Here is a 26,434-nt window from a genome sequence, read left to right on the forward strand (position 1 = left end):
GATTTCCACTTACATCCTTAAATGGCACCATATCTGTATCCCACTGCTTCCTTCAGGAGCCCTGGGCAACGTACATGGGATGGGCCCAATTCCACCTCAAAACTATCCTACAAACTATCCTACAAGGTTGGTTGGGCTGGGAGATAAGGATTAACTCAAGGCAACCTATCAATAACTTTTGACACCTCTGCCAAAATGTGCTGCACTAGCTGCCACTTTGCTGGAGGGATAGATGCAAGGTGTTTTTTTACTTGTGTATAAAGCACCTATATCAGGGAGAGGGAGACTGTGGCTCTGCTCCCATCAGCCCTAAATTCTTTTTGGTTTTTAGGTATCAGTACTGTTTTATGATCTGTATTAGATTAATGTTGTTTTTTGTACACCGCTTGGGTATTCTTTGTAGGTTGGTTTATAAATTCTGAAATGAAATCAATGAAAAATAAGCTCACCCTGTTGAATTCATCATACTGTGTGGGAATTTTTGAACCCAAGTTTTATCCCAAATGGGACGCGGGTGGCGCTGTGGGTAAAACCTCAGTGCCTAGGACTTGCCGATCATATGGTCGGCAGTTCGAATCCCCGCGGCGGGGTGAGCTCCCGTCTTTCGGTCCCAGCTCCTGCCCCCCCCAGCAGTTCGAAAGCACCCCTAAGTGCAAGTAGATAAATAGGTACCGCTTTATAGCGGGGAGGTAAATGGCGTTTCCGTGTGCTGCACTGGTGCTGGCTCGCCAGAGCAGCTTCGTCACGCTGACCACGTGACCCAGAAGTGTCTCTGGACAGCGCTGGCCCCCGGCCTCTTAAGTGAGATGGGCGCACAACATGACTGGCCCGTACAGGCAGGGGTACCTTTACCTTTATCCCAAACTGTTGGGCACTTTGAAGGCTTTCCCTCACAACTGATGCAAGAAAATACCATAATAGTTGCAAGCTCATGTAGCCGAAGGCTCTTCATAATGAAGCACAGCGATGCCGGACGAGTTATGCTCATGCTCTAGGCCTGTCTGAACACTGCAGTTTGGGTGCCGAATGTTTATTTTCCAGCCTTGTATGGCAGTCAACAGTCAAATATTTTTTGCTTATTTGAAACTGCCAAGAAATGTCCAAAAATGTTTTATTCAAGTAAAATGATTCTCTCACTCAGCACATTTGTAGTCTTAGATTACCTGTCACTAAATGACTTAAACTTAAGGCATATCTTATAACAGAAAAAAAGGGATTTGAAAACTGCAACATGAAAACTAAGCACTTCAATTCAAATCAGCTCAATGAAGTGAGTAGTTTATGCACAATCTGTAGATATTATTTGCATAAAGTACATGGTTTTATGGTTTATTATTTCATAGGTACATAACAACTGTACATAATAACTACTCTATTCCAAACTTAAAAATGGAAAGCGTAATGCTGGTGGTCAACAAAAGAGGTTTAAAGACTGTCTCAAGGCAAATCTAAAAAAATGTAGTATAAACACCGACAGTTGGGATACACTTGCCTGCGAGTGCTCCAGTTGGAGAACAGCCTTTACCAAAGGTGTCATGGGCTTTGAAGACACTCAAACTCAGGATGCAAGGGAGAAATGTGCTAGGAGGAAGGCACGCTTGGCAAATCCACACCGTGATCAACTCCCGCCCAGAAACCAATGTCCCCCATTGTGGAAGGACGTGTGGATCCAGAATTGGCCTCCACAGTCACTTACGGACTCATTGTTAAAACCGTGTTTATGGAAGACAATCTTACTCGGCTACGAGTGATTGCCAAAGAAGAAGAACTGCCTTGCTATGTCAGCTGAAAAAGGTCTGGCACTTTAAACCGCCCTGTCCAGCATTCCATCCAAACAATGGCCAGCCAGATGACTCTGGAAACGCTCATGCAAAGCAGGGAGGAGGCGGCCGACTGACCTCAGCACCTGAGATTCACAGTAAGAATATAATGGAACATAGGAGAGACCTGCTTGATCAGAAAAGCCAATGTAGCCCAGTATTGTTTCCAACAGTGGGCAGACAGTACTTGAATATGGAGGTTGCATTTAGCTATCATGGCTAATAGCCGTTGCCAGGCAGGAATCTCAACTAAAGCATCCATGACAGATCTTGTACTATCCCCTCTTGAGATAGAGACTTGTTTTAAAGGTGAGGGCATGCTGGGGTATTCATAAATAATAATAATTTATTACTTAGAATCATAGAATCATAGAGTTGGAAGAGACCACAAGGGCCATCGATTCCAAGCCTCCCCAGCCACTCTGAGCGGCTCCCAACAGAATATTAAAAACATGATAAAACATCAGACATTAAAAACTTCCCTAAATAATGTGCCCTTGCAGAGTCCCATGTGTGAAGTATCATGTCTAAGCCCAGTTGCCTCACCTGCAGAACTAACACACCAGGGATTTGTGGCCTGGGCAGAGGCTGTGCTGGCTTGCTAACTATCTGCACTTGGCAGATGGAGACCTGGTTTAGATGTGCCACAAGGTGCCTGGGACCCCAAGCGGGTAATCTTTCTAGGCTTGTCTGCTGTCATGTTTAAATTGGACTTCAGACTCAGTTAAATACATTATTACATCTAAATGTCCCTGCACTTATTGCCGGACAGCTCACTGCAATTTCTTTTTAACCCCCTCAGTGTATAAACAAATTAATGCAGAAGTGAGCTATTCCTGGATATGTGGTCACATATGAGCAGGCTCCCAGGGGTTCAGGATATTCAAAATGTATATTTAACAGACACTAAATTGTTTCTTACATGTTCTTTGGAACGTCACCAGTAAGAAGCAGGTGATTTTCCAAGCCGTGTGTAATCTCATGTATTAGCTGGTTAGAGTATTAATGCTAATAGGAAAAGCGATAAGCTGAAGGAGCTGTCAGAATTCTCCCACTCTCCTCCCATGAAACGCCTATCAAATCTCTAACAGGTTGGAAAAAATAGTCACTGAACAAAAACCATTAAAGTCACATTATTGACTGTCCACTTGCATAGAAGCTAAAGATAGCCACTTTATCCCTTCCTCCAGTTTTTCTTTTCTTTGGATAATTATAATTTTCTGCTTCAGCTGAGAAAGTCATTTCTGATGCTGCTGAAGTGCGTAATCAGTTTGCCCTTCTGGAGGGCAACAGGAATGACGCAGCAGTGACAATGGACCTCTGAGAAAGCAGCATGGTGCGTTTTGGGGTGCAGTCCAAAAAGTGCTGCTACTGCAAAACCTCCTCTCTCTCTGTCTTTATATATATATATTTCTCTTTGCATTAGGGCTAAAGAAACTGTGCCATAGACACCATTCCAATAAGCATCAGTAACACATTCTGAGATTTTTCCTGTATGTTCTTTAAGTCCAGAAATTGATTGGATACTTCTACTCTCTGGTTTGCTCCTCTAAACCTTAAATGAATCATAAGCTTCAGTCAAGGTAGTGCCCTTGTTCATTTCAATAGGGCTTTTGCTAAGCTTGTCTGCTAACCTGCTGGAAGCATACAGATGCTCTAACAGTTATAGGTGCACTTCAGTTTGCGGAGTATGTTGAGGAAAGATGATCACAAATGCATGTTTTTGAGATGTGCTGTCACTTTGGGGCTGTGTGGTTTAGAGGTGGTTCCATGGACACTGACTCCATCTCCTATCAAATCTCCTGCTGTCCCTTCCCTTCAACTCCTGCCTCAAAACCTACCTTTTCTGAGAGACCTCTGGCTTCAACTCCTTAAATCCTTACCTCCAACTGTAGCCAAGCTTGACTAGAACTGCATTCTCACCCATTTTAACTTTGCTACTCTTCTTTCCCACTTTCAATTTTAGACTGCCCCCCTCCTGGGGAGCAGAGGTCTTTTTTGCAGAACAAACAATTGTGAGCCTTACACAAGCAGATGCAACGGAAGCTTAAAAACATACAGAAGAGTCCGGCATCCTGCTCCCACAGAGGCCAAACAGATGCCCACAAGCAGGGCCCAATCATAGGAGCACTCGTCCCTCCTGTAAAGGTAAAGGGACCCCTGACCATTAGGTCCAGCCATGGCCGACTCTGGGGTTGCGGCACTCATCTCACTTTACTGGCTGAGGGAGCCAGCGTACAGCTTCCAGGTCATGTGGCCAGCATGAGTAAGCCGCTTCTGGTGAACTAGAGCAGTGCACGGAAACGCCGTTTACCTTCCCACCGGAGCGGTACCTATTTATCTACTTGCACTTTGACGTGCTTTCGAACTGCTAGGTTGGCAGGAGCAGGGACCGAGCAACGGGAGCTCACCCCGTCGCGGGGATTCGAACCGCTGACCTTCTGATCAGCAAGTCCTAGGCTCTGTGGTTTAACCCACAGCGCCACCCGCGTCCCATCTTCCATCCTGTAGTTGCCAGCAATTGGTATCTAGAGGCATACTGCCTCAGAAACTGTAGCACGTTATGGATGTGACCAGAGCATGTTAACAGTTGTTTCTGTCCAGGAAAGGTTGAAGGTGAGGGGGAAGAAGCTGATGATGAGCGTGCCAGGCTACCTGGAGAGTTCATGACAAAGGTATTATTTTCTTAAACTGGGCACATCCTCCTTGGTGGCCGTTACACTAGGCATATTAAGCAGATTACAAGGATGCTCCTGAGCTACATTCCTCAAGGACGCTTGGGTCTAGTTCTCACTGAGCTGATAAATCTCCACCTGGGATTTTAGGTGCCTATGTGACAGAATGTCTCTGTATGAAAACACTGTTCCATTACGAGTGCTGAAGGAAGAATACTCCACTTGAACAGCTGTCTGGCCTCAGTCCGGTTTGAAGTTAAAGACCCCCTCCCCTGCAAGAAAGCACAGAGGCTCTGAAGTTCCCCATCAATGGTGAGCGCCTGGATAAGGACTTAGGAGCCTGGCTGCTGCACCCGGCCAGTGGCCCCTCTAGTCCAGCCTCCTGTTCTCCCAGTGGCCAAGGGGATGCCCCCAGGGGAAGCCCACAAACAGGGCAAGAGGGTTTCCAGCAACTGGCATTCTTACCTTATCTGCATAATGTCAACAGATGTTACAATCTGACTACTTTCTGCAGATGGAAAGGGGGGGGGGGGGGAGAAAGTAAATTACAACCCAAATCTTCCTTGAATCTCTCTGCTGTTGACATGAGAAGGCAGAAAGGGAATTTCAGTCTTATTTCTAACCACTGGCCTGAGATTTCAAAAGTGCTCACTGCTGTGGTCACAGGCTGTGTCGTAGGATGGCTAAATGATTTAGTGGGTAATAAATATAATTTAAGGGCTCTGGGGTGGATTTTCAAATGGCAGTGAACCTCCCAAGTCCTATCAAGCTGCTATTTAGGCCTCAAAAAATACCTCAGAGGCAGAATCAGAGCTACTTTGCAGCTCTATTTCCACTGAGATTGCCTTGGGCACTGGCTATTTACATTTCTCTCCTCCCACCAAATACATTTTCTCACACTTAGAAGCATGCTAACCCTTTCCTCTCCTCCAACTGTGCTTTAAATTAGACCCTGCTTAATTCATCTCCCCCAGAGACCTAAGTTTCAGAAACCGGCTGACTGATCCTTCCTTTGAAAACTCAGACACTTTACTGTTGGTTCCACCAGCACAAGGAATAATGAACAAGACCAGGATTTTGCAGACATGAGTGTGCCAATGACTCTATCACTCAGTCTTCAGGGTTAATATCACATTTTGGTCCTGCAAATATAAAATTCTTTTTCAGAAAAACTATTCAAATTAAGCATATTTGCATTACATCTGCATCATATGGAAATGAAAGCTTTCAAATAATTTCTGACATATATTTTATACATTTAAGAACTGTACAAGTTTATCACATTTGCCCACACAAAACCACATTTTGCAGACTGCAATTTTCATTTGAGTGTAGGGAAGGCTGGAGTCGAGGAAGTGGAGCACAACTACAGTACCTAGCAGAGATGAGACCAACCCACATCTCACAATTTTTAGGTGTACACGTGTAAGAGCAGGGGGAAATTTATCTAAAAATGTAAAGCATAAATGCAACAAACAGGTGGTTGAAAACAGGTCCATAACTCATGTACACGCTTCAGAGCCTGCTCTTTTTATGGCTCCCTAGTTTTTCATTCAGTAATGTATGTTTTCTTACTGGTGGAGGTGGCCAGGGTTTCTAGCTCCCGATTCAAATCAGCACTTAACTTTGTCACACCATTTCTTGTTAAAGAGTAAGACAACAGAGCAGCAAGGTCTTGGACTCTGTGTATGGTTTCTTTTAAGATCACCTGTTCCATATCTGACGCAGAAGGGTCAGATGCTGACAGCATTTGGCCCCGAGTCAGAAAGCAAAGCCTTTTGACTTCTCAAAAGAGTAACTCCGAGAGGTGAAGTGGAGCCTGACAACCAATAAACTCCTGTTCTTTATTAAGTATGGACAATGGGGAACTGAACAAGCGTACAGAAGAATAACAATGTGAATGTTAGACTTTATTGTCTCTGTGGCTACATTAATGAAATACATTAATTTAATATCAACCAGGAAAAAATAGGCAGAGAGCAGAAAGCTACAGGGAATGTTAAAATGCCATTGTTCTAACAAAACTAGAAAAGGTTAGAATAACTACTTTTCATATGTTTCTAAATGACTATAGGTCAAAGGCCTAAGGGAAGGAAGGAAACTTCTGGAAGTTCCTGCACCTCAGTTTTAGTCCAAGGACTAAATTTACTAGTTTTAGTCCAACTAGTAAATTTTCTTTACACACCCTTTGCTTATCTCAAGGGAGAAGTCTAATGGCTCTTGTATCAACTGGCCACACTTTGCTTCCCCAAAGCAAGCTTTGCCTGTTGCTTCTATACTCCACTGCAGCTCTCCAGGGGGAGTGGCCATTTAAAGATGACACCCGATGAAGTTATAGGCCTGCACATACTTTGATGCAAAAAATGCATGTTTAAGAAACGTGCTGAGAATGTAAGCCCTGCTCTGCCCTTGGAAGATAAATCAGCATCCTTTCCCCAGTACCAAGAGGAAGCAATATGCCAGGTTTGTGCATGACTAAGTGGGGTGAGTGGACTTCTTGAAAGCCAGTTTGGCTCTGTGTCACAGTATATCCTGCTGCTTGGCTGTAGAAGCTGCAGAATTAGAACTTCCAACTTTTTTGGGCCTGGGGAGGGAGTATCATTTATCTTGGTTTCTCTGTGAAAACAGCCAGCCTTCAGCTCAACACATGGACTAGACCTTTGCCCATAAGCCCATTTCAATGCAGTAACTGAACACGGAGCCCGTCCCACTGCTTAAACTGGCCTCCAAGTGATAGAGCAACTTTGCATCTGCAGTACCTGTAGAATGAGAGTTATTTTCTCTCTTTAATACAAGGAGCAGCCGAAAAGGCTCCCAGTCAAACTGGGAAACCATTGCCATTCTATTTAGGCTGGGACTTTTCCAAGCAGCCATTGTAGCTGAACAGCAGCTGAGCCCCTGAACAACAGCAATCAGAAATCTAACTTTTGTAAAAACAGTTGTAGAACTAGACCAATTTTCACAACAGAACTGATGCTCAGTATGCCTGGGATACCAAACAGCTTGATTCACAAGACCAGCCGGTCCTCTCCTCCTTCCTGAATAACCTGGCCAATGGATGCTTGGTTTTGCTGCTTGAGGAAACATTCCTTCTTGCACTCCATGAGCAGCTGGAAATCTCGCCACATTTTCACTTGCTTCAGATTTGGACCATGGCTTTCCCGCACACTCTTCTGCTTCTCTCGCAGTTTCTGTTACTCAAAAGAACAGTCAAAATCATTCCAAGAAATGTTTCAGAGTTACAACAGTTACCTCACAGTGGGGCACGAACATTTATTTCTCTGAACAAGAGATCCTGGCCTCGACCCAGTACACCCAAAGGAGCGTCTCCATTCCATCGTCCAGCCCGGACACTGAGGTCCTCCTTCAAGGGCCTTCTGGTGGTTCCCTCACTGCAAGAACTGAAGTTACAGTGAACCAGGCAGAGGGCCTTCTCAGTAGTGACACCCTCCCTTCAGATGTCAAGGAAATAAACAACTACACAACTTTTAGAAGACATTTGAAGGCAGCCCTGTTTAGGGAAGTTTTTTTTTTGTTTTGTTTTTTTAAATAATATTTATTAAGAGTTTAAAAGTTACAAAAAAAAGAAAACGAGTTAAACAAAGCAAAGAAGCAAAAAGAAACAAAAAACAAAAAACAACACAATACAATGCAAGACAAATAAAACAAAACAAAGACCATTTTAAACAATTTCAATGTCATATCTTTCATTCGCTTCTTTCCACGACTTCCTCACACCTCCCTTTTTGTATTCCACATCAATTAATTATTTCAGCAATTCCTTTCCATCTTCCTCTGTTTTCTATCCTATAATTATCTTAACACATTCTAACCTTATTTTATTCCCTTTAATGTTTAGGGAAGTTTTTCATGTTTGATGCTTTATTATGTTTTTATATATGCTGTAAGCTGTCCAGAGAAGCTGGGGAAACCCAGCCAGATGGGTGGGATATTAATAATAATAATTCAATTGCTGCTACTTTGTCTGCGTGGCATTACAAGATCCTGAATTCACTGGGGCAGCCACTGTTGGGGCAGAACTCAGCATGCATATGCAGAGTGCTCAGCCTGTGAGCTACAGCCTCTCCCCTAAATCTGAGCTCCATGCTTAGCACTAAAAAAACACATAGATTAAGTGTTTTATGTATGTTTTATGTGTGTGTTTTGTGTATGTTGAAATAATAGAAGACAATTTTTGATGACAATTCTGCAAAGAAGATCTAAAACAGGGTTAAAAGGCAATTCAAAATGAACTGTTATCAGGACTACAAACATATTAGTCACTGCTCGGTAGTCTGCTTTGTAATCTGGAATGAATAACAACAACAACAACAACAACACTCAGAGGAGAAGATGGTGAAATGCAAACAGGGGACACAGAAAGGGCTGAACTCCTCAATGCCTTCTTTGCCTCAGTCTTCTCCGATAAAGAAAACAATGCCCGACCTGAAGAATTTGGAGCAAATGATTCAGCAAAGGAAACACAGCCCAGAATAACTAAGGAGATAGTACAAGAATACTTGGCTAGTTTAGATGTATTCAAGTCTCCAGGGCCAGATGAACTGCATCCAAGAGTATTAAAAGAACTGGCAGATGTGATCTCAGAACCACTGGCAGTCATCTTTGAGAATTCCTGGAGAACAGGCAAAGTCCCGGCAGACTGGAGGAGGGCAAATGTTGTCCCTATTTTCAAAAAGGGGAAAAGAGAGGACCCAAATAATTACCGCCCAGTCAGTCTGACATCAATACCAGGGAAGATTCTGGAGCAGATCATTAAGCAAACAGACTGTGAGCACCTAGAAAGGAATGCTGTGATCACCAATAGTCAGCATGGATTTCTGAAAAATAAGTCATGTCAGACTAACCTGATCTCATTTTTTGACAGAATTACAAGCCTGGTAGATGAAGGGAACACAGTGGATGTAGCCTACCTTGATTTCAGCAAGGCGTTTGACAAGGTGCCTCATGATATTCTTGTAAAGAAGCTGGTAAAATGCGGTCTTGACTATGCTACCACTCAGTGATTTGTAACTGGCTGACTGACCGAACCCAAAGGGTGCTCATCAATGGTTCCTCTTCATCCTGGAGAAGAGTGACTAGTGGGGTGCCACAGGGTTCTGTCTTGGGCCCGGTCTTATTCAACATCTTTATCAACGACTTGGATGATGGACTCAAGGGCATCCTGATCAAATTTGCAGATGACACCAAACTGGGAGGGGTGGCTAACACCCCAGAGGACAGGATCACACTTTAAAACGACCTTGACAGATTAGAGAACTGGGCCAAAACAAACAAGATGAATTTTAACAGGGAGAAATGTAAAGTATTGCACTTGGGCAAAAAAAATGAGAGGCACAAATACAAGATGGGTAACACCTGGCTTGAGAGCAGTACATGTGAAAAGGATCTAGGAGTCTTGGTTGACCACAAACTTGACATGAGCCAACAGTGTGACGCGGCAGCTAAAAAAGCCAATGCAATTCTGGGCTGCATCAATAGGAGTATAGCATCTAGATCAAGGGAAGTAATAGTGCCACTGTATTCTGCTCTGGTCAGACCTCACCTGGAGTACTGTGTCCAGTTCTGGGCACCACACTTCAAGAAGGACACTGACAAACTGGAACGTGTCCAGAGGAGGGCAACCAAAATGGTCAAAGGCCTGGAAACGATGCCTTATGAGGAACGGCTAAGGGAGCTGGGCATGTTTAGCCTGGAGAAGAGGAGGTTAAGGGGTGATATGATAACCATGTTCAAATATATAAAAGGATGTCACATAGAGGAGGGAGAAAGGTTGTTTTCTGCTGCTCCAGAGAAGCGGACACGGAGCAATGGATCCAAGCTACAAGAAAGAAGATTCCACCTAAACATTAGGAAGAACTTCCTGACAGTACGAGCTGTTCGACAGTGGAATTTGCTGCCAAGGAGTGTGGTGGAGTCTCCTTCTTTGGAGGTCTTTAAGCAGAGGCTTGACAACCATATGTCAGGAGTGCTCTGATGGTGTTTCCTGCTTGGCAGGGGGTTGGACTCGATGGCCCTTGTGGTCTCTTCCAACTCTATGATTCTATGATTCTAACCTCATTTATACCACACCTTTTCCTCCAAGGAGCTCCAGGTGGCACACATGGTCCCCCCCCCCCATTTAATCCCCACAACAACCCTATAAGGAAGAGGTTAGGCTGAAAGACAGTGACTGGTCATCCTAGTGAGCTTCATGGCTGAGTTGGGTTTTAAAGCCTCCCATGTCCTACTCTGACCCTCTCACCACCACACCAGACTAACTCTAGAACATAAAGAAAAAATGAAATTAATCTTTACAAGGAATTCTGTCCTTAAAAGTATAACACTTGCATAACTGAATTTATAAGGGAAACGTTAAAGAAAGAAGTTAAGAAAAAGGAATTATTTGTGCAATTCTGAACTTTACAGAAGACGATTAAAAATGTACAGAACTCAGCAAGGGTCTTAGTCAACGCAGCTATCTCAAAAGCACTTCAGTTACTTTCTATAAAAACACCAAGGACAACAGCTGGGTAATGTATCATCTTCAGCCAGTTTCTGTATATACCACTTCAAATTTGATCTAGCAAAGTGTCGCCTGCATTACAATATCTTATCCCTGGGGTTCCTGGGGAATGTGCTGTTTGTAAAAGATAGTCAAGCAGCTTAAGCATTATCTATAGGAAACTGACTTCAGAATTGTTTCTCTATTTTATTTTGAGAAGCCAATTTCTCTGAGCTGCAACAGAATGGTTTTTTGGCGGCTGTGCATAAGGACCAGAATAAACTAATGACAGGCATGAAATGTAGCATTTTCTAAAACTGAAAGGGAATATTTTTAAAAATAATAACCTATTATTACCTTTCCAAGGTTTTCTTGTTCTGTGATCATCCGGGTGTATTGTTCCCTAAAGAAGAAAATAAAATAAACACATACATACACACATACACATTATTTACAAAAAACCTGTGGATGTGAAGTCAAAATGTTGGAGAATCACGGCACCTGCTGTGGCTGCAGAGACCAGTAACTCGTGACTGCTCCTCTCTGGGGAGCAAGCCTGGGCAGCGTGTATGGAGGTCCTGGGCTGCTAGGCGACAAGACCCCCACTCTTGGCTCCACTGATGTGGTCCAAAGGAAAGTAGAGCAATATGTTCAGCACCAGCTTGGCTGCAGGAGTTGCTGGAAGGCACCATCCAACTGTTTTAGGGACTCCACTCCAGATTTGTGTAGGGTTTACTCCTTAACCCTTTCTTCTTCCAAAGATGTCCTGCAAGGCAGCAGGTATGGATTTTTCCTTGGAGTTTACTCTCAAAGCCTTTCTCACAGTTGTGTGTAGCTCCAATGCAGCGGAAGTCTAGGATCAGAGTTTTTCTTCTCCTATCTGCCCCTCATTTCCCTCTACAGCACGTGCATAAACTGCCTTCTTGCCGTTAAACCTACTATTGGCCTCATCCACTGAATCTGCCAGAGCCTGTCTTCACATGCAGGGGAAGTTCCTGACTCAGTGAGGGTTTGAGAGCCATTGGTTACCCTTACCTGGTTCTGCTGGCCAGTTGAAGTCGTTTCCTGGAATTGTGGCTACTGTCATATGCTGACAGCTTCTAGGAGCCACAGGTGAGAGCTGAATGCAGGGTGGGGACCAATGGCGGACAAACTGCTGCAGAAGGAGCATGATGTGCCCCCCACCAGAGGTACTGTCCCGCCCGTAACACCCCATACACCCCAGCACTTTTAGAGTGTTCAAAGTAGTACTTACTTTGTGTGCCAGTCAAATTTACAGCAGCCCTGTAAGGCAGCTCCATATCATTATACCCATGTTGCAGGTGAGGGTCTGAGGCTTTTTATTCACAATTCCAATGGACTCTTGAGTAGATGATTCATTATTATTATTTTTTACTGTTAAAACACATATTTGTTGTATATCTTTCCTGTCTTATTTCAAGGGTCTAGGAAAGTGATAAAAACCTATTATGTTCTATTTGTCACCATCTTATAAGGTAGATTACACTGACTAGGAATGAATTTTCCGAAGCCTGGCAGAGAGTTATATGGCCAAGGGGGATTTGGAGATGAGTGTCCTGCATGTAAAGCCTACGAGACTATGCCCTGAAGGACACTGGTTTCACACATCTAAGCTTCTATAAATCTGTGAGTCATCAAGATAAGCTGAAAACCCCAAAGGAATTCACTGGATGATAGAAAAACAACAAACTTGAACCCTCCTACCTCAGCAGCCTAAAATGATCCTTTGACTTCACTGAAATCATTGCAACTCTTGGCTCTGTCATCTGAGCAAAATGACAGTTTAACAGTTGACTAAAAGGGGGCTGATCCAAGGACTGGAAGCCTGGGACAGAACATTCTTCCAGCTGGGAATCTTAAGAACTATAAATCCTCTTAGACGGGTGTTGTAGCTTTCCACTGGGGAAGGCAGGATAGGATTCCTCCTTTGCTCCCCCCACCCCAGCCAAGACTACTGGGAACTTGCTCTTGTCTCCAGGGCCTGTGCCAGCCATTTACACATTCCCACCCCATATATTGCATGTCCTATGGGGAAATGGGATTTGCGCCTGGAACAGGTTTACTCTTGCAGCCCGGGCTATCCATCTTTCTCATAACCTGCATGCAGCTGCTGTAATTTGTGCCAGGGCCAAGACGACCTCAATTGCCCCCAAGAGAATGCACATCTATTGACATCCTTCCCCATCACTTTAGGTTCACCAATTGCTCTTTAGTCCCAAGACTTGGAAGGAGAAAAAACAGACAACAGAAAACTAAACCTCTGAATGTCGGGGGGGGGGGAAGGGTTGGTGGTTGTTTTTTTTGCTATTTATAATGATGTCTGGAAAGAATGCAACTTAATTTTGAAAGTTAAAACTATTTTTAGAGAACAAAATTAACTTTTCACATTCCTCGGTACTGACTCCATGGAACAGAGGATGGGGATCAGAATTAGGGCATTTTTGGTTCATTAGTAAACTGAGGTTCTGCTTATGGGTTGTTTGAGCTCAGTTTACATTCCAGTGCTCGCAAGAAGAGACATTCAGCCCTGAAAGGATTTCTAGAAATCTGCCTTCTCTTTCCATCCTGCACTTATTGAATTTCTGCCTATCAAAGGCTCTGCTTATTTCCAAGAGAATTTGCACTCTCCTGGTTTGTTTTTTTTCTCCACAGGGAGTAGCAAATGGACATTCAGAAGAGTAACTCACCCAGAAGCACCCTGTATTTTACTGTGCAGTCAAAAAGCAAAAGTGCAGGAGGCAGACCCAGAAGACACCTGGAAAATGAACATTCCCCCCCCTCCATGACAGATGGGCATCCTGATGTGCCTCTTCATAGCTCTTGGTGCTCCCAGAACTGCCCCTGTCTGCAGCATGGGGAACAGACAAGTGAGTGACTTGGGCAGGAAGAAGACTGAACAGCATAAACTCTGTGGCCTCTTAGGACTGGATGGGATGAGCACTGGACACCCAGTCTCTGACATGCTCTTCCTTCTCTGCATTAACCACTGTAAGCACCTAGATGCCAGGCAAAGCACAGTGGCCCCAATAAGCTTGGAATTCTAAATACAGTACAAACAAAGTTTGTGAAGTAGCCACCATAGCACACCAAGGTCTGAGAAGTAGGTTACAGCAGACAGACTGAGAACAAAAAACACTGAGTAGAGAAACGCTCTCAGTGTTCACCCACTAACTTCCACTGCAACTGTCCTCTCATTTCCACTTTAGCTTTACTATTCCTACTAGTTCTTTGCTCAGCATTCAACTTCTTTCCTCCACTGACAGCGATTACATCTCTCCATATATTTGCAAGGGGTTTGTTATCTGTTCCTGGCTGCTCCCCAATTTAACCACCATAAATGGAGACTCATGAGATCAACAGGCGACATAAACAGTATTTTATTTTGTTCTTCAATGAACTCTGTGTGTGTGTGTGTGTGTGTGTGTGTGTGTGTGTGTAGTCCTGTTTTCCTATAGAGAGAATCCTAAATGGAGCCACAGCAAACAAGAAGTGTCACTGCTGAGACTGTTAAGCAGAGGGAACAAAGAATTCCACAAAAACTTAACATGCTCAGTTTCTTCTAGTTCAAGACTAAATTACACCTCCATTTCTGAAAAATTGTTTGGAATTAAATCACAGTCCCAAGTATATCATAGAATCATAGAATTGTATAGTTGGAAGAGGAACCAAGGGTCATCTAGTCCACCCCCCTGCAATGCAGGAATCTCGGCTAAAGCATCTGTGACAGATGGCCACCCAACCTCTGCTTAAAAACCTCCCAAAGGAGTCCATTCCCCTGTTGAACAGCTCTTACTGTCTGAAAGTTCTTCCTCTTGTTGAGTCTTAATAACCTTTCTTGTCACTGGAATCCATTGGTTTGGGTCCTGCCCTCTGGAGCAGCAGAAAACAAGCTTGCTCCCTCTTCCATGTGGCAGCCCAGGCACGTCAACTCCCTGGGGCCATGAGTGCCCTAGCCCCCCACAACATTTTAAATGGGGGGGGCAGGGCACCTACAAAATGTGGTGGGGGCCGTGTGCATGCTGTGGGAGCATGTGCGCACAAGGTCATAAGGCTGCCACTATGTGCGTGAGTGATGTCAGCACACCAATGTAGCTGATGTAGTGTGCATGCGCCAGTGGGTGGGCTGACTTAGCGTCCCCAGGCACCCACAGCCGTGGGGGCAAGCTAGCACCACTGTGACAGCCTTTGAGGTATTTGAAGATGGCTCTCCTCTCTCCTCTCAGTCTCCTCTTTACCAGGCTAAGCACACTCAGTTCCCTCAACCATTCATCATCAGGCTTGGTTTCCAGGGAATGGTCTTAAGGCACTAGTGAGCCCAACCTCTTGCTGCAGCTAAGCATGTCTGGGACTGGCCAGTACCTGGGATGCTCCTGGGGAGCATGTGTGTGATGCCTTGGGTTCCAGGTTGAAGGAAGGCAGGATATAAATGTAAGAAAATGAGTAAATACCTGATTGCCTTTCTTCTTTCCTGCATATCTGACGAAACATACAGCTTCATCTCGTCTTTGGCGCGCTGAAGGCTGACTTCTAGGATCTAAGAAGAAACACCTGAGTTTAGATATCAACTGCCCTTCCCATGGAAGCAGCATCATCTTACTGAACAACTACAAAAGAACCTTTTTCAGACCGACCTTTTTCATGCAGTTGATGTGATGATAGCGGCTTTCCTCCTGAATACACTCTTCATGAAGGGCCTTCACCTCCTAAAGCAGGAAGCGCACATTTTTAACATGTATGATGACAACAACATCAGGACCATTTTCAAGGAAAGAGCGCCTGTTGTCAACAGTCACTGATGATTTAATTGCTTCCTCTTCAGCCAAAGCAAGCAAAATAATTGCTGTTAAGTTTAACTGGTCCAGGGGTGGATGCAGCCAACCGTTTTGCCACATGTCCGCACCTGGCAGAATGCCTGGGTGCAGCCGTCTGCCCCCTGCCCACCTGTGTGGGCCAAGTGGGGTAAGCCTGAGCACGTGTAAAACCAAACTGATGAGATATGGAAGGGCAGCTCTGTCCTGCCTGCCTTCTTACCTGCTCCAGTGCAGAACGGTTGCTCTCCAGGCCTGCTGCACAGCTGTCATACTGGGTTTTTTTCTCTCCGCATTCTTGGGTCAATTCCTGGCGGGTGGAAAGGTAGAAGGGCACATGAATTCTATCAGCATGTGGCACCTGGGGAGATCATGTTCTTGTCAGTCCTGCTGCCTAACCTCAGCTATTGGCACACAGAGGCCCTTACATAAACGGAAAAGGCATCTGAGGCACACCACCCATGGGGAAGCCACCAGCTTCGCAGACCGACAGATCAAATAGGGTAAACCACCACGTAACTTGCAAGCTCCCCCCTCCCCCCAACTTTAAAAACATGTATCACTACCCAGCGTTGTTAATGCTTTGGTGGATTAGGTTTCCCACTTGTTCATTCCATAGCCTAGATTTTGACTCGGCTGCATTAAAATTAAGCTCGCGAGATTGTAAAAGGATTGTGTTCCTGTACAAACAGTTTGTACAGATATTCACTTATGCCATGAGATAATCGGCATCACTAGCAACAGAGCACTCTCGTGAAAGGTAAACTACAATCCAGCTTGTGATAGAAAGTATGGCAGGGCATACTATACTGGTGAAGCAGCAAGTAGACCGGGTGTCGGCCAGCCTTCCCTCGCCTGGGCCCCCATCACTGAAGCTGATGGGATTTAGAGTCCAAAACAGCCCCAGAGCCCCAGGCTGGGAAAGGCTGGTGTATTCTACAAGTCGTGCTTAAAATCAAAGCTTGCCTTCACCCACGTGATAAAATAACTAAGGCTGGGGCAGCATATTTCAAATGAGGGTGCAGGACACCAGGAATTTCTCCTACCTTAGGCCCACTGCAATAAATATAAGAGGTGTCTCGCTGGGTTACATCAGACCACCTGAGTGTTCTGCTAGGGGGCGTCATTTTAGGAGGTGAAACCTAATTTTTGCAATTTTTTTCACTGAGGCACCTTATATTTTTTAAGGTTTCGGGTCTGCTATTATTTTTGTGATTGGTCAACATTTAGCTTGGTACGTCTACATTTGATGAAGAAGTACATAAGCTACTTTTGGAAAACCAAAGAATTTAATTTTACCTTCTGAAAATGTCAGATAATGCTAAATAACAACAACAATAAATAATAACAAAAACATTAATATATAAGATAACTGCAAGGCCTTGGCAATCATTTATAATGATTTCTATGCACTTTGACACTTATTCTTCTTACCAAGAAAAACGAAATTATATTAATTTATCCAAAATACATTTCAAATTCCCATGTCGTGTTACAACATTTTAGCACCCCTCATTTTGGAATTCGAAAGTTGGAAAATTCAACATGCCCTAATGTTCTGTTCATGTGAATAGCCTGAAGGTGACCATCACCCGCTTCCTCTGGCCGGCAGATGAGTATGATGCATCGGAACATTTCACCCTTATTTAAGGCATTTTATCCTTTGCCCTTTAGCAAAAAAGACTCTCGGATTGGCTTTCAAGAGAGCAGCAGCTCCTTGCCACTGTCAGTGGCAGTTCTACCTGCCTTGCTCTCCCCCCCCCCCGAAGCTCCCTTTCTGCCCCCCATCAGATCCAGGAGCACAGCTTCTCGCAGGGCCTAGGCCACGAGAACAGGGCAGCTCCTGTCATATAGTTCGCTCGTCAGACAGCTAACCAAAACTTTACACAGGTCCTCTGGATAAATATTCAATAGCTGTCTTCTCTGACCATCTCAGGCTCCTTAGGGCACCAGTTTTCCTCATCTCAGCCAGAGCTTCACAGCATCACTCCCCATTCCAACCCTGTCTTGAATTCAGCAATGTCTTAAAACCACATAGGTCTGTATCTGACACATATACGCTGTCTTCAGTTTGAGAAAAACACTAACAGACCCAGCAAACAAGCACATGATGAGCATACTAAATGGTGGATCCCTGGGAGTCCAATGTAGGAGTGGAATATAGGTTTTTTTAAAGTAAATAATAACATTCACTCAACTATTATTTTTTCCAATGAGGTTTACACTTGAAGAAACACCTTAAAATACAGTCATACCTCGGGTTGAATGCGCTTCAGGTTGAGCGCTTTTGGGTTGCACTCCACGGCAACCCAGAAGTAACGGAGTGCATTACTTCTGGGTTTTGCCGCTTGCGCATTTGCAGATGCTCAAAATGATGTCACACGCATGCACGGAAGCAGCAAAACGCGACTTGCGCACGCGCAGAGGTGCAGTTGCATCTTACATTCTATTCAGGATGCGAACGAGGCTCCAGAACGGATCCCGTTCGCATCCCGAGGTACCACTGTAGCTGAAAACACCAGATGCAGTTGATCATCTCCCCCCAATGTACATTTTGGCCTATACGATAGAGGCATCTAGCCACAGATAGTGTGGAGCATTACTTAGGGGGAGGCTCTGAGCCTCTTACTGCCATACAGGCAGAACTGCAGGAGAGGTGTTGGGAGAAATCTTGTCGCACTGTAATCAGCCCAAACCATTTGTTCAAACAAACAAAAAACAAAAAAATTCAAGTCCCCTCTACTCACCTGACACTTCTGTCGCAACTGCCTTAAATCTTTGATAATTGGAGCAAGGCTTGACTTCTTATCAGCCACCATAGCATTCAGTTTTTTCACCTGTTTTATGGGAGGGAAACACATCACATGAATATGTTATTAACAGCATAGCAAGAAAGCTGGAAACACTGGGGGCAGCAAAGGAAGATTAGAAAGACAAATGGAGAGGGAAAGATCAACTAAGATGTGATAAATGGAGACTGGCCATATTCCCAGCACAAGCAGTGTTGGCACACCAGTATACCCACAGCCACGCCGGTCTGCCAAAGTAGATTTTGCAGGGTGGTGGTAAGATTCAAACAGACAACACCCTTCCTTCCAAGAGAGCCTTTAAATACAGGGGAGTAAAATCACCATTTCAGACATGTTATCCAGAGTCCGACCCTTCATTTCATCCATTTCGCTCTTCACGGCTGACACTCTCTCTAGCTCCTCCTGTGTATAGCTGTACCCAGAGATACCCTTCTTGTCTTCAATTGCTTGCTGTTAGCATAGAAAAAGAAAGACATTTCTGAGTATACGTTCTGACAGCAGACAAGCAAACAGATTCTGAATTGCAACCAATAAATAGTAAAGACTGTGTCAGGGGACTGGCATCGGAACAGGGGAGGGAGGTGGGGGGCCGTTGGGATACAGAGAGCCTCCAAAAATCCTGAGAAGCAGTTCCTCTTCCAGAGGTGGGGAAAGCCACCCCTCCAGTGGAGAAGAGAGGGAAGGGGCCAGCCAAGTGAGGAGAGGGCTCGAGGATGCTGCGGAGAGCCCCAGTGCCTCACCTAGCCAGGCTGGCCAGGAGGGACGCACGCCACTTCCGGGGTGAAACGCAAGGAGGGGAGGCGAAGGCTTGGGGTGCCTAAGTTCTTATGTTGGGGGAGAAGCCGGAAGGGGCCACTCCCGGATTCTGCAAGTGACTAAGACGGACATGAACTTTGTGTATCTGCACCGTATATAGTTTGCACAATAAAACCTGTAAAAGACAGGTCGGAGTCCTGCCTAGTTACTCATAAGCAACCACCACCACCATCTGACAGACTGCCTAGTTTGTTTTTTGATTAACTAAATCAGGGGTTGTCAACCTGGTCCCTATCGTCCATTAGTGGGTGTTTCAGGATTCTAGGTGGGCGGTAGGGGGTTCTACAGCACAAGCTGAATCCTCCTTCCATTGAGCACTCGTTGGCGGTAAGGAAATTTTACCATCAAGAAAGATGCATTAGTGGGCGGTAGGTATAAAAAGGTTGACTACCCCTGAACTAAACTATATAAAAATCAGTAAGAACAGGTCAGCTGCTGTGGCAAGACACCTCTCCTTAAAGAGCATCTTTGCACAAATCGCCTAGAGGAGCTTCTAAAGAACCAGGTGCATTTGCAATCATCCATTACTTTAATTTGTGGAGGATGAAATAATTCTGAGTGTGCGGTTGTTATTTATTTACTAAGCCATGTCTTCCACACACGGATTAATAATGTTTGATCAAGAAATGGGGGACAACACTTATTATCATCTTACAGCTTCACTTGCAGCCTGTTCTGCTTTGTTTCAGAAGAAATAAAATGTTTTACTGAGCGGGGAAGAAAACAAAATACACACTTGGTTACATGGGTTTCCATATTTTGCTACAGCTTCTCTTTTAATGGATATAAATATGAGTAGCTTTAGGGAAAGGGCCCATCTCTACACCAAAGCAATTTTCTAACAAAGCGAGTGACAGAAGAAAGACATGAAGCCATGGAAGTGGGCTGTGAGAAGGGCATTGGGCACTGAGCGTTCCTGCAATGATTGTATCCTCACTGACTTCAGCGGCCCAGTTTGTGTCTAAAACTAAACCAAACTGCGGCTTAGGGCAAAAGAGGGAATGTGTGGGTTCCTGAAGCTTAGCGCTACGTGTACACCAGGTCAATGTGCATGAGGAAGCCACTTCAATTTTTTAAAAGCAAGGCAAAATTTCAGCTTTTGAATAACAACATGCTAGAACTGAGATACCACGTACATAACTTCTTTTAACATACAATAAAGTCTAGCACATGTCATTAGAACTGTCTCAAAGCCAATGCTAAAATACTGAACCTAAACCAAAGGCTTCACTTAACATTGTTTACAACACAAGTGTAAATGTCAGTCTGATCATGAAAACACATCTCTCAAACAAATGTGTGGGTGCTCCCTCCCTCCCCCCCTTTCTCCTTTGCTGCTCTGCGCGATTGGAACTGCCTCCCAAAATGCTTTGGATGCTGCCTCTCTAACTTCCTTCAAATCCTTCCTCAAAATCCACCCTTCCTGTGGAGCCTGAACACATGTACCTGACACAGCTGAATCTTTTCCCCCTATCTCCACCCCTCCCATGCTGCATTTTTGACTGTAGGTTCCTTGGGGCAAGAAGCTCTCCCCCCCTGCATTGTGTAAAGCACTTAGTGCCCTGGCGGTGCTGGAACAACCCCAGGCTTGGCCTGCTTGGCTTTGCAGGAAGAGCTTGAAGCTAGAAGATTCATCCTGGCTACCTGCATTTCACAGTATGGACAGGAAGACAGAATGGTCCATTACCAGCTGCTGCTGGATATCGTCGTGGCGCTGTTTTAGGAGCTCCTCTGTTCTCTGCAGGATGCCGTACTCAGCTGTAATTTCTGCTATATCCAGGCGCTTCTTTTTGTAAAGCGTGTTTTTGCTCCGAAGCTTATTAACATACCGCTTAAACTGAAATGAGAGATAACAGGGACCTTTGAAATATGAGGAAGTTAGATTTAGCACACACTGTTACACCCCGTCAAAATGTTTTGGGGCGGCCTTCCTCTCTATTAAGTATGTATCTCCTGTACATACCAATACCAAAACAACCTTTTTTAAAAAAAGGAAACTACATTTCTTTTTTTTAAAAATCTGTCATATAAGTAACCTTTCTAAGTGTAAAAAATTGTGCTGCTTTTAAATAACAAATGCTTAAATGCATTGGCAGTCTGAGACCCCCCAGAGTAAGTGTATGTTCTATAAATAGCGTTGCAGGCAAAGAGCCCATCCTGAAATCAGCCCAGATCATCTGCCATCCTGTGCAGGGCGGTGATGCTTTGTCTACCTTGCTGTGCTCCCGCAACTATTTTTAAAGCCAAACACTGGACATTCTTAGTGAAAGAACAAACCCACCTACTGCTCAGTGTGTGCTCAACGCAGACCAGGCTATGTGTACCTTTAAGAACAGTCTTTTCTGCTGTGCCAAGGCTCAGGACAAGGTCACAGAAGTCACACAAGAAAACAAGTGCATGATCATTCCAGGTTTTGGCAGGGTGTGGATCCCCAAAGCACAGCTGCTGTGGAAGCTCTGCTCATTTCAGTGGGGCTTGCACAGGAATCTCCCCAGCAGATGTTTGTTTTTTGCTTAAGAGAATAAAAGGCCCCCCCTGTCCAGCAACAGCATTTGAAAGAGAGAGGCCTATATTGCCCACCTAGGAGTGATAACCTTGGTAATAAGTTGCTTGCACACGCACACCTAAAATGGCACCTGCAGCACTTCGGTGGTCTTAAAAGAAAAGAAAAAAGGAACCAACTCACTTCCATTTAACAAAAGTTTCCCTGCCTGAGGGGATTCTGACTTGCCATAGGTGAGTCACCGGGTTGTTTACCTATGAAAGTCAGACGGATGCTGATTGCCCTGTCAAATCTGATCTTGCCTGCAGAATTCAGCATCCTGATAACCTCAGCTTTCCTTTTTTTTAAAGAAAACCAAGCAACTCTCTTGCATATACACATGTATAGTGACAGGTTTGATAGTGTGCAGCCAAAGCCTTGATGAAAGCTTCAAAGCCAGGCAGGGGCTCTGTTGAGTTTCCAGTGCTCCGGGCAGGAGTTGCCCCACATGGATTGGCAAAAGCAAAAATAATGATGTAAACAAAGGACACATAATGCAACAATCGCATAATTTATACAGGTCACTGAATCCAGTTTTTCCACACACACAATTACTTTTGCATAAAGTTTTACTTTTAAAAAAAGAAACACTTGATACTATAAAATACACTAAAAGTAAATGCTGGGATAACTAAGTGGGTGGAGCATGTGACTCTTAACCTCAGGGTTATTGGTTCAAGCCCCACGTTGGGCAACAGATTCCTACATTGCGGGGGGTTGGGCCAGTCCCCACCTAACTGCCTTCTTACTTACAACCCGTCCAGGGAGTGGCGCTAGCTGAGAGCTCCACAGTCTTTTGCCCTTGAGGAGCTCAACGGGGAGGAGGATTGGGGTGCAGGAGCTGGCCTTGGCTCTGCCTCCATCCACTATTGGCCTCCTGCCTTCCAAGCCAGCACTCCAAGGGTTATCAGCCAGCACTGTGGACCTCCCTCTTCCCTGGAGAGCCAAACTGCTTCTGAGCATGCTCAGACTTGAGGCCACTTCCTCAGCACTGCACATCCTGGGGAATCAAGTGCTAGGGACAACTTTCAAAGGGAAAGGAATACTGTGCTGACAGATTGTGAGGAGCGGGGAAAGTACTGCCTGATCAAGTCCATTCTGCTTACAGAGCGAGAAGAAAATGAGGCCTAAAGGTCTTCCAACCAGCTGAACCAAATGGTTGAACTGAGCAAGTACAGTATTACAAAGTCTTCCCTGCAGCCGGACTGCTTGGCATTTTGGTGAAGTGTGGGTCTAAACCTGCCACAGCCGCTAACAACTGAAACCATTATGTAAAACAAGCATCTATCACGCTGTCTTCTCAGGAAAGAGAGGATTATAAAAGTACAGGGAAGTCATGACAAAGCAAAACTGCAGTGAGAACAGAGATGTTATTTACATAGCAAAGAAAAGAGGGCTTTGCAAAACAAAGCATCAAACAGCGAACGTTTTGATTGAATACCAAAGAAGTTCAACTCCACAAGAGGAACTATCTTGAAGGGGCCTTTCCTGCTCTGTTGTACTTCTGGCATTCACAAAGTAATTGGAGGCAGATGTTCAAGTGTGATTGTTCTCTCATTACTGTGTGTTGTTGTGGGGCAATCACAGGCACCCACTGAGGGCATCAACCCCGAACATGTATCTTCCATCTGACAGCTTTCAGCACTGGTGGTGGTGGAGGTGTTAACCTCCTTTCTGCAGCAACATGAACGCTCAAAAAGCCCTTTAAATAAAGTAAGCACAAAACAAGACCACCTCCTTTCACGGCTTCAATCCCTTGCCATGAAAGAATCATTTTGTTTTAAGAATTCTTTTCCTTTGCTAGGATGTGCGCATTAGGACATTTCCTTTGCTGCTAAAGAAAGGGAGGAGCTGACTGCCTCAATCCTTCCAGTTTTACCTGAACAAGTACAGGATCAATTCTTGCGCAAGTGAACTGCTAAGATGGAAGTGCTCCCATCACTCCTAAAATAACAATAATAATTAACATCTGTTCTGGGAAATCCTTTGGCAATAAACTGGCCTGGAATTTTGGTTGCTCAACTGACATTGCAGGGGTGGGGAAACCTTTTCACCCTGAGGGGTTCGTTCTCCTGCAGGAAACTCTCCCCACATGCCAGTAGTGGTGGGCGGAGCTGGAAGCAAAAGTGGGAAGGCTTCCTTCCAGTCACACAGAAGCTAGTGGTCTCTCACCCCCCTCCCCACATTTCTGCTTTCAGGGAAGCAAGGGCTCAAAGGCACATTCCAGCCTGGCAAAGGACCTGGCGGGTGGAAGGCAGAGAGCAGGGCTGATGGGGGACACGGCCTGGAGGGAGCTGAAATGGTCAGCTACAGGGGCATAGCGGGGGCTGCACTTGGATTGCAGGCTGGAGGTTCCTGCCATTAAACTGTTCCTGCCTGTGTGGTTTCCTGCTGCTTGCCCTGTTCTGTGTCTGGAGAAGCAAAAGGTGTTTATTAAGATGGTTCATTTATTTACGGTACACCCTTCCCCAAAGGAAACCCACCCTCTGAACTGCAGAGTGTAAAGAGCGGAGGGAACCTGTGGCCCTCCAGATGTTGCTGGCCTGCAACTTCCATACTGGTTGGGGTGATGAGAGCCACAGACTCCCCACTCCTGTTCTATGATAGCCCTGGACTGCCCATCATTGTGGAAGGAGGAGAACAAAACACAAGAATCAATAAGCCTGGAAACACAAAGGGAAAACATTTTTTTAAAGAAATACATAAGTCAATGTAGGTTCCTGAGAACATTCTTAATTAGATACTGCGAGACTCTCTTTAACTGCCTCAGCAGGATGCCATAGAAAAATGTTTGCAAAAGATATATATTGAAGATGATGGAGCAGATGGCCAATCTTCCTGCCAGTCCAATTAATGAAATACAGACAATCCCAAGCAGTTAAAAACATTTAGTCTAAGCAAATCTCTGGCTGTGACAAGCTCTCAACAGCCATTTGCAAGATATCACAGATCTCATCTTGGACAGCCATTTTGGGGTATGATTTATTACAGCCACTTCCATTCCCAGTTACGGAGCTGAAAAGCCCCACCCATTTCAGTGAGGTCTGGGGGGTGCATAAGCAGCTTCCTGGCTGCCCCCTAATGCTTGTGGAGAAGCTGACTTCTACTGAAGAAGAAAAATATCCTGCAGTCGTCTTGTAGGAGAGGCCATTCGGGCCATTTCAAAATATCAGTATTAGGGAAACTGTTTCTGGGCCACACATGACTAAGGCTCCTGTTTGGCCAGGCTGGGACCAGAGATGACAAATGTCTTTTAATTTATAGTAAAGACTTCTCTCTTAATCCAGAACTTAAAGTACATCTCTATTAATCACCAGGGAAACCTAAGTGAATGTCCCATATTTAAAGGAAGAAAAATGTTTTGAAATAGCTCTGGAGCTTCAAAATGTCCAGTACTTTTGGGAAATTAAGTGCCACCTTAAGGGGCACCAGGCACCTCTTGCTGGTGTACACCTCCAGTGGCAGCCTTGTGAGAAGGCACTCTCCAATTCCACCCATAAGGCTTGCTTTAGCCGCATGTTTTTATACATGAACTGGAGTCCACCCTAAACCTGTAGTGAAGAAATGCCCAGGTTCAGAATTGCCCTGAGGTCTCCTTAGAAGAACCACCAGCACCTGGTCTGGATATGTCCCCTGAAGGGACATCACTTGCAGCTGTGGGCAGATTCCCAGTAGACAACCATGACCCATGACACAGCCTGGCACGCTGGTTGGCTGGTTTCTGTTCTTCTTTTATTATGCATTTTGTGTTCTCGTTTTGTACTTTTATGTTGCGAACCACTCTGTAATCTTTGGGTGAAGGGAAGTATATAAATTTAATAATTATTAATAATTATATTTATAATTTGTTTGTTTCCTTCATGCCCTTTACCATATAATCTGAGGGTGACTTACAACAATTTAAAAATAAGGTATTAAAAACCGTTTAAAACCAATTACAATCCAGAGAGATAACGTATAGTTATGTGTGTGTATAACGTCAATCATGCTCTGGGCAGCAGCATCTTTAGTAATTCAGACCAATCTATTTATTCTGCAATACACTCAATCAAACTGGAAAAAGCCTTCTTAGTTCTTGGTGGAAAGCCGCAGATGAGCAAGATGAATGCTTTATCCATTCGAGTGAGTGCTCCAAGAGCATTCATGTGCGCTAAGCCACATTTTACACCTGAGCCACACCGTAAGTTTGACTTCACTGACAGTTAATGCCCTGCTTCAAAAGTTCCTGGCTTCTATAGCTGTATGTCAGGTGACTGTCTGTGGCTGCAATCCAGCCTAGGAGGTTGGCTAGGTTGATGGCTGCCAAGGGCAAAGAGCCAGGGTGGTGCAAAAACCAGGCCTCTCCACTCTGGCTTTGAGTGGCTAGGAGTCCGTCCACCTGTCCCATGCTCCCCAGGCCAGGCCAGGTAGCCAGGTGACGTGCGCATTCTCCTCTGGCAA

At 44.8% G+C, this 26,434-nt stretch overlaps 1 protein-coding gene and 1 long non-coding RNA gene across 3 annotated transcripts in view; one reads left to right on the top strand and one right to left on the bottom strand.

Moving 5' to 3' along the window:
* Positions 1–1,213: 1,213 nt before the first annotated feature.
* On the top strand, positions 1,214–14,377 carry LOC308465621. Its single transcript, XR_013980517.1, has 2 exons — positions 1,214–4,807; positions 13,671–14,377. It is a non-coding gene; the product is annotated as an uncharacterized lncRNA (long non-coding RNA).
* IFT81 (intraflagellar transport 81) overlaps positions 6,309–26,434 on the bottom strand; it is a 51,642-nt gene continuing 31,516 nt past the window's right edge. For both annotated transcript variants that reach the window (XM_080985630.1, XM_080985631.1), the window contains exons 12-19: positions 21,140–21,289; positions 18,958–19,086; positions 18,574–18,663; positions 16,050–16,136; positions 15,650–15,721; positions 15,467–15,552; positions 11,355–11,400; positions 6,309–7,686 (exon numbers count right to left, since the gene is read on the bottom strand). In XM_080985630.1, coding sequence (XP_080841756.1) covers positions 7,504–7,686; positions 11,355–11,400; positions 15,467–15,552; positions 15,650–15,721; positions 16,050–16,136; positions 18,574–18,663; positions 18,958–19,086; positions 21,140–21,289 — 843 coding nt within the window. In that variant the 3' untranslated portion in view covers positions 6,309–7,503. The remainder of the gene's footprint in view (positions 7,687–11,354; positions 11,401–15,466; positions 15,553–15,649; positions 15,722–16,049; positions 16,137–18,573; positions 18,664–18,957; positions 19,087–21,139; positions 21,290–26,434) is intronic.

This window comes from Podarcis pityusensis (genome assembly GCF_964106645.2).
Source record: "Podarcis pityusensis genome assembly, chromosome: 16".
In the NCBI taxonomy this organism is placed as follows: Eukaryota; Metazoa; Chordata; class Lepidosauria; order Squamata; family Lacertidae; genus Podarcis; species Podarcis pityusensis.